The sequence below is a fragment of the Diadema antillarum genome, unplaced genomic scaffold, assembly GCF_040938485.1.
Source record: "Diadema antillarum isolate AM-2024a unplaced genomic scaffold, OU_Dant_1.0 scf00000115, whole genome shotgun sequence".
NCBI classification, from domain to species: Eukaryota; Metazoa; Echinodermata; class Echinoidea; order Diadematoida; family Diadematidae; genus Diadema; species Diadema antillarum.
In genome coordinates this window covers 1398653-1406774 of record NW_027271004.1, presented here as the reverse complement: position 1 = coordinate 1406774, position 8122 = coordinate 1398653, and the positions used below count along the sequence as shown (strand labels likewise).

General features: G+C 36.6%; 1 protein-coding gene across 1 annotated transcript; it reads right to left on the bottom strand.

The window, feature by feature from the left end:
* Positions 1–711: 711 nt before the first annotated feature.
* Positions 712–3487, bottom strand: LOC139719827 (interleukin-17C-like). The gene is made up of 4 exons (XM_071631213.1): positions 3473–3487; positions 2017–2393; positions 1463–1618; positions 712–787 (listed from the first exon to the last, which is right to left on the bottom strand). The coding sequence occupies exons 1-4, from the start codon at positions 3485–3487 to the stop codon at positions 712–714; spliced, it is 624 nt and encodes a 207-aa protein (XP_071487314.1).
* Positions 3488–8122: the final 4635 nt, after the last annotated feature.

The window sequence follows — 8122 nt, the reverse complement described above, 5'->3', positions numbered from 1 at the left end:
TCATTAGAAAAAAAAAGGAACAGAGAGAATGAAAGATTAAAAAGGGGAAAAGAAAAGCGGTCACCAGGAGACTGACACTAAAATGAAGAGGTCAAGATATGGACATCTTTATGATAAATAGGTTAAGTATAACATGCCTTGTGATTGGATACATTGCATCACGTGATCGTGTGAATATTTCGGTTAAGGACACGGTCGTGTCCTATCATATACCTTATATTTTCATTGGACTTTCCCTGGTAATAGAGATGACTTTACGACATCAGCACGTGCTTCCCATTTAAGATCATTTTCGTTAAAAAAATCCTAATTTAACAGTTGGAATAGATATTGTCCAATACAAAGGTTGATAATACATTGTACGTACAGGGCCATCTTTGAATACAGGGAAATTCACTTATTTCTTAGGAACTGAAGACACTCGTATTATATGTATCGTAAAATGAGCTCCTAAGAAACTTTGCCACTAATTGTGAGTTGTAATAAAAATACAGATCGCGGAAAGCTGAAATTCGGTCAATGGGGTTCAGGTCACAGTGCTGGTAGCCTACGTAATATGGTGCGCCATTAGGCGACAAATTCTTAGCTACTATAAAATAAATAACCTGTCTTGGATATACCATCACGCTATCTAAAACAAGACCGGTTGATGTTCCCCTTTATTCGGGTCCCAATCAAGCGAGAACGACTGTACAATTATTCACTTTGGTCCTAGAACATGTCTAGTTGCGATTCGAATCGGGAGCACACGCAGGCTACCGGAATGAGTTCAACATCTCGCCTGTAGCTGTGGAAAGAAGAAAGAAAGATACAGAGATAATTGTATCACGTATACATTATATCAAAACTTTTGCGTGTACGTTATCAGTTGTATAATAACGAGTGTAATTAACGTTGATAGTCATTGTTGCTTAAGTAAAATTTAGACCTAATTCTAAAACTTTTTGTCATGATCGGTCGTGCTTGAAGCGAATGTTTTGCATTTGACTTATTGTTTCACTGGTCGTGTTTTTTAATTGGAAAATGGGAACTTGTAGAAAAAACAATCAAAACTGAAATACAGTCAGCTAATTAAAAAAAGGAATAAAGAAACAGACAAATAGGAATCTCACTTGAATTTCGAGTTTTCAATGACTTCGCAGTAAGTTGGTCTGGTTTCTTTGGAGAGAGTGCTGAAATTGGTGAGAAAAGTAACGCTGTAGCCTAGTCCTTAGCACATTCAGACAGGTGTTTATAGCAAACGTGTGCTACAGGAATATCGATCGGCTTGTCCGAAATTCTTTAAAACTATTTTGTTATTGTCATCGTCTCAAAGCGCTACGGGTATGACATCCTGGTAGTTGCGGTAATACCAATTAATCAACTCTTCCCCAAGTCAAAGAATTTGATCAAAAGACTGTGTCTTTCTGATTACAGAGCTAGGCAGCCATCTACGAGCGACTCGTGTTTAGCTATTACTCACGTGTACAATCCATTCTCACACTCCCCTGTGCGCTTTGCAACGAGTATCTCGTGAATCACCGGTCGACAGAAGTCGAGATCTCGGGAAAAGTCTCCCGTCTGAGGGTTGATGCATTCCCGACACTCGCACTGAGCATACGGGATGTCCCGCGGCAACCTATTTTAGGAAAAAAATAATCACGATTAGTTTAAAGGAAATTATTTGATCTGATGTAACCACTTTCCATCTGTTTTGCGTGTCTTCTCTTTTTTCTTTTAAGGAGACCCGCTGTTTCGTATAGGCTTCTTTTTCCTGTTTTTTTTTAGTTCTTTGCTGCAGCGTGTATTGCATTTTTCTCATGTGTCCATTCTTTTGTTCTGAAAACGCTTATCCATCAACCATTATACGAAAATTAATTCTATAATTGTGGATTGCATAACATACATTTCGTAACTAATCAAGCTCGTATGTAATCATATGCCTACTAATACGTGATGTTTTACGGTATTTCTTTTTTTAATTCTAATTTGGATTGTTTCTAGCTGAGTGAATTTTGACTGCTTTTGCTGACCTACCTAGCTGGGTTGTTATTGATGACGTAACGCCATGGACACAGCGTGCGCTCCTCCATGGATGTATCGAGTGTGCTCAGGAAGTACCTCGGACACTGGGTCAGTGCATAGCGGTGGGTCGTAAAGTTGGACGTCTCGAGGAGAATCGCTTCGTTCGTGGACCCGAAAGTTGCCGAGAAGGCCATCCGGGAGTGATCGTAGGCGTTCGGGTTCTCGGCAAGATCGACCTCTAGCATGATGCGTAGTGAAGACTCGTCTGGATCGACACATTCTGTTCCCCTCTTCGCAAAGGAGCGAACGTTGTTTGGGACTGCATCCCCTCCAGCCGGAGCGTGAACGAGGACGTGGAACAAGCCCACGAAGCTTATCAAACTCAAAATCTGATAAACAACAAATGATCAGATATAGAAGTGTTTGCTTGAATTCATAGAGACATAATCATAACAACACTATAACAATGTGTGCCTATTATGAGTCTATAGACCAGTCCGGCCTTCTATGGCTGAAAAAACAAACAAACAAACAAACAAACAAACAAACAAACAAACAAAATGCCATTATTGTGGTGTGTGAAGCGCAGGCACGTATGGCGAATGCATGATTTGCTATGGCGACCGGCCCGTCGAAATGTACGTATATCATGCATTCAGCATACGCGTGAAACCGCAACGTGGACACCGCAGTTAATGGCGAGTGTTCTGTAAGGTCGGATTGGTCCATAAACGCAGAATGCAGAATGAAACATTTTAGAATCTTCTATTATCGATTGATACATTTTAGTATGTTAACGTTCTAAGGAAAAGTTGATAAAACCTTATCTCAAGGCTGGCAGCTTTTAAAGAGAAGATTGAGAAGTTTTCCTGGGAGTCTGTGTCAAAAATGAGTAACTCGTTCTCACTCGTGCTACAGATGCCTCATAAAATATGAAGAATCGCACATACATATCTACATTGTGTAAGAACGGAAGAATTGTACCACGGCATAGATAAATAAAAATGGAAGAAAACGTATGTAAAACATATAATCATATGAACGTAATTATAATTCATTGATTGTCGGGAGATAGAAAAGACAGACAAAAGCTCATACAGATTCCAGCAATTTTTGCACTATTGAACATAAAGATAAGGAAATGAAGAAAAATACTTTTTATGGTGACTGCGAATGTACTTTGCGCAGTTTGAAAGTTTAAATTACGACTTCAGGTGTATATTTTGTATTTAATTAAAACGAAGAGTATAATGAAATAGAATTAGTTATTTTGTGTTGATAAAATGAAGTGTTGATACAATGAAATGTCATCACTATAAAAAATCATATCCCTTTTTTATTCATAGTTTATACTATTAGTGAAAAATTTAGCAAAGAAAATTTTATTCGATAATTTTCCACCAATAAATAATATTCATTTCTGGTCAGTTTTTCTGTTTGCGTTTTTTAAATAGCTAATACTACTCACCTGGACTGAGGGCATCACTCGTATACTTCACTTCCGGTGATGATGGTGAATGCAACACGAAAGGTTTCAGCAACAGTAACTTTACTTTAAAAATTCAAGAGAAATACAATCTAAAACACAAGTTTCTTACTGTTGAAAGCAATTATTCTCTTCTCCAGCGAATGGTGTGTTCTGTCCAGCAGTTCTGACCAACGAAGGCGAATTATTGACTTATATAAAGATCCATCTCTTTATAAGAAGTAGACTCTTAACGAAAGTGGCTTGCTCAGGACCATACCATTGGTAACAACTTACAGCCCTTGCCGAAACTACTTGATAACTACTGATATTGACACTGATATTGTTGACTGTGAAGGAATAATTGCTTTAAGGAGATGACAATTAATTGTTTGAAGTAGTGATTATCGTAGTTTTATTGAGGACAGCGGTACTTGAAGAGTAATTTCGTCACTTGTGTCAGTTAGCGAGCGTAATTATACTAGAAAATATCTTTTTTTATCGCATGATTCATCACTCCGCAATTTCGACATAAAACATCAATGTGTAGCTGTTCTTCATATTCGATCATAGGAAAGGACTGTGCTCCCAATGTTAAGATAAATGTGTTCCAAATATCTAAATATAGGTCTCATATTAATGTTTAGCATCATTATGCTATCAATACAAATGATGAACTTCGATAGCATGTTATCTTGCGGATCATACTTTTCCTTTTGGAACATAATGGAGAGAGTAAACAACGTAACCCTTACGGGTGCACTCAATTAAAAGTGTTCGTATGTGGGGGGGGGGGGGGGGGAGTGATAATGTGGCGTGCGGAAGCTCCGGCACATAGAAATTGTTCATCGTCGGTAATGTTTTACCTATTACATTCATTTTCAAGTTGTAACATTGATTCGTTTCCTTCTTCTTCTTTTTTTAGAATAGATAGGCGAAAACTAGAAATACATATCATCAAAAAGGAAACAACTCTGCAGATTTCCTCATAAAACAATGACATTTTCTTCGTTTACTATCAAAGAAAATACTAATTCTTCAGAGTTGCTTCCGTTTGTCATCAGACGGCAGTAGTGAACTTTCTCTTGTTGTACAGTGAACTTAGCTTTGGATTATGTTTTGTGGTAAAAGGTAATAATCTCCAAAGGTAGAATTAAAGTAGACACGGAAGTCCAAAGAGAAACACACAGAGATGAATGATTTCTCTTTAATATTCTTGTGGATGACTTAATTATTTATAGCTCATCCCTTTCTGATTTTCACGACAAACTTACTGTAGTCACTGATGGTTGCTATTGTGTTTTTTTTTCTTCTCTTGGAGATCTCTTTCTTGTTATTTATCTCATTGTTTGCTTTGTTTATCATGTTTTGACTTTTGTATATATTCAGAGTACATTGCATAGCGCTTGTAAAGCTGTAAGGTGCGTTTTGTACAGTATCATCGGCTTCCTGAGCACAAGCTGAGCACCATTGGGAGCTCGTTTTTTTATAAGTTGAATGATGTAGTAGCCGTCTCTTTTTGCTGGTTCTTTGGTTGTGCCAGGTAGTTTATTTGTTTGGGAGGGGGGGGGGTTATGGAAAGAAAGTAAAAGTTACAGCAAAATCAGATATCTCATTGGTATATGGTCACTGAGAGCACAGATTGAGTATTCTTTGATCTGTACATAAGACATGTCTTACTTGGAACATTTGTTAATGCGTATGTGTCCATCGTACTTTTTTGTTTAAACGACATCACAGCTGTAAACGAGTTTCCCACACATCCGTTTTGCTGTCAATGGAATGTAAAGAACGCGGATTTTTTTTCTCATCTGTGATTACAATCGGGAATACCGGAAGTAATCATTCAAATATCAGACAGCCATCTCTGAAGAGTGTTTCCGCGAGATCTCCCTCTCTCTCTTTCTCTCTCTCTCTCTCTCTCTCTCTCTCTCAAACAAACAAACAAAATGATAATGATGTTACCAATTCTACGGCATCAAATTCTCAGCCAGAGTTGTCTCTTGTCTATTTCAACTCGGCGGCTTCCTTGTTCAGCAATGTCCCGCGTATTTCCCAGCATGTCGAGTACAGCCATGTAAAACATCACTAGAATTGGGCCTCTTAAGGGGCTTATTGAGAAATTCCGAAATCAGGACTTAACTCTTATCAACTAAGAGGGGAAAAATAATATCCATATTGCAAAACCCTTAGCAAGATTTTTTCTACCCGGTTCCTTGCCTTAAAAATAAGAAATAAAAAATACTTAGTTAAATAGTACCAGTGACCTTACTTTCTGTCAAGGATGTAATGCCGTCGAGGAGTTTTGACTGGAGCCGGATGACGTCATAAGTGTGTAGGACTACATTAATCTCAAGGGCTTTTCGCTTGGATCTTACTTTCGCCCTTATTGTTCATGTAGCGCCTACTCAGACAGCTACGACAGACTATGTCCAGTTTTGTACGTCAGAGGTGATGAATAAAACAAATAATTCTGCAAGGATTTTGCAATGCGTTTAGAATGAGATGAAGTCATATCTCTTATCAGTGACATGATTGAATATAGTGTCTTGTCTTTTACCACGTGATCTCTTATAACGGCATCATCTACCGTCTGTAATATCAAAGATAACACATGTGGGCGAAATCCTCTAATAATGCAATATCCCACTTGCTATACATAGCAGAGCACATTAAAGTTATACTTAGGCATTTACGCAGCAGATAATTTAAACTCCATTTCTTTTCAGATTCATGAGTTCAAATCTACTACAACTTAAGAAGAATTTAACGAGAAGGAAATTAGTTTCCTTTCTTGACTTAATAAAAAAAATGGGAAGGCAGATAAATGTAACTAAATACTACAGCGAAAACATATTTCGCTCACAAGCTGCTTGTTAAAAAAAAGCACCCTAAGACACAATCTGTAACCCTGCAAATAAGTAACCTTTTGATTTAAAAATTTACCCATATTACTTTTATCCATATCCAATATTTTGAAAACATGATAAGAAGACTACACACATTCATATGGACGAAATATGTCATGGACGAAATATGTCTTGTTTACATCAAAGGGTATTAAAAATTAAACATGTTGTTATTGTCCTTGTGAATTCTCATCAAAATGTGTATAGAAAACATAACCTAATTTGCATCAATCATATTGTACTTATTTAGTAATCAAGGAGGGAATTTCGAAGTACGCTGTTTTCGGGGTATTGTGTTATGGAACACAAATATTTCTTGGGTCAGATGGACAAACTTCAATGAAACTGACATCAAGTCTATAAAACTACCTTAACAAATGATACAGGTGATGCACTTAATATTCACATTTTCTTTTTTCAAGTGTTAAAATAGGTATGCAAAATAGGTATAGAAAATGATGTTACATTTTTATTCAAAGAATGAAATCGAGGAATAAGAAATTATTTAAACGACGCACAATATCTTACCTACTTTTTTTTGTAATCTGAGCAAAGATCTACAAAGAATAAATCTTAAGATTTAGAAACTAGCCTATAATCTAGAATTCCTTGAAATGTAATTCAGCAATATGAACTTTTGCGATCTTTGGTCTCTTTTTGGCACATTTTCTTACTTTGCCAAGGTGGAGCTGTTCGTTCAATATCTTGCATAAATCATTTAGTTCATGCCTGATAACAGACCTTGACTTCTTTATATCACATCCATATCTTGTCATTCCTTTACTTGTGACAATCTTTGGGAAAGCCCTATGTATTCTGTGTATCAGGGTAGTATTTATGTGAGGTCACTGAATGGCTTTATGTTTTTATGAGTGGATAAGGTTGTGTTGATTGAAGGTATTGTTTGTCAATGGAAATAATTATTCGAATGATCTTTAAATGATCACATTGATTTTTGATGGATGTAATTTTGGGTCATTTGTGTTATAAAATATTCTGTTATTTGCGAGTTTTGTAGTTGGGCTTGAAGTGTAAAGTTTATTGCTATGAAATCTGGCTGTGGATAGATTCATTACAGCTGCCGTTCATTCATTTTTGTATATTTGACAGTGCCCGACAGTATTGTCCTGATTGAAATGTTCACCGGTATGTTGGTAGTTTTGTTTGTAACCAGGCCTGTTTGTAACTCACATTTTGAAACAGGTTTATTATAGCTGCGGTTCATTCTTTTTATATTTGGCAGTGTTTGATATCATACAGTGCTGATATAGCGTTTTAAGGAGAGGGATATTATGGATTATTAATAATAGTGTTTTGATGAAATGTTTATAGGTAGGTGCTTATGTTGGTTTTGTTTGTAACTCATATTTTGAAACAGTTGTATAGCTGCTGTTCATATTCTGTATATTTGATTGTGTCCGACAATATTGCTCTGATTAAAATGTTTACTGGTATGATGTTGGTAGTTTTTGTTTGTAGCTCATAGATTTTTTTTTTAATTCCTTGTTTCATTTGCATATACGTGCTCCAGGGAACAGGATTATGGGCCAGGGAACAAATTTCACATTCCTCTCTCCTCCTATCTCTCTGAGTGTCTGTATCTCTCTCTCTCTCTCTCTCTCTCTCTCTCTCTTTCTCTATCTCCTTCCTTGGTGTGGGTTATGGAGCAAAGGGTTTTGGGTATATATTGTAAGTATAAATGTTGAAATGGTATTATATATATGTTTGAACGGATTTGATGTAT

Coding starts and splice junctions, on each gene's coding strand:
- LOC139719827 (XM_071631213.1), bottom strand. Junction 1,619..2,016: donor ATCAATAACAACCCAGCTAG/GTAGGTCAGCAA, acceptor TTCCTAAAATAG/GTTGCCGCGGGACATCCCGT. Junction 788..1,462: donor TGTGAGAATGGATTGTACAC/GTGAGTAATAGC, acceptor TTCTTTCCACAG/CTACAGGCGAGATGTTGAAC.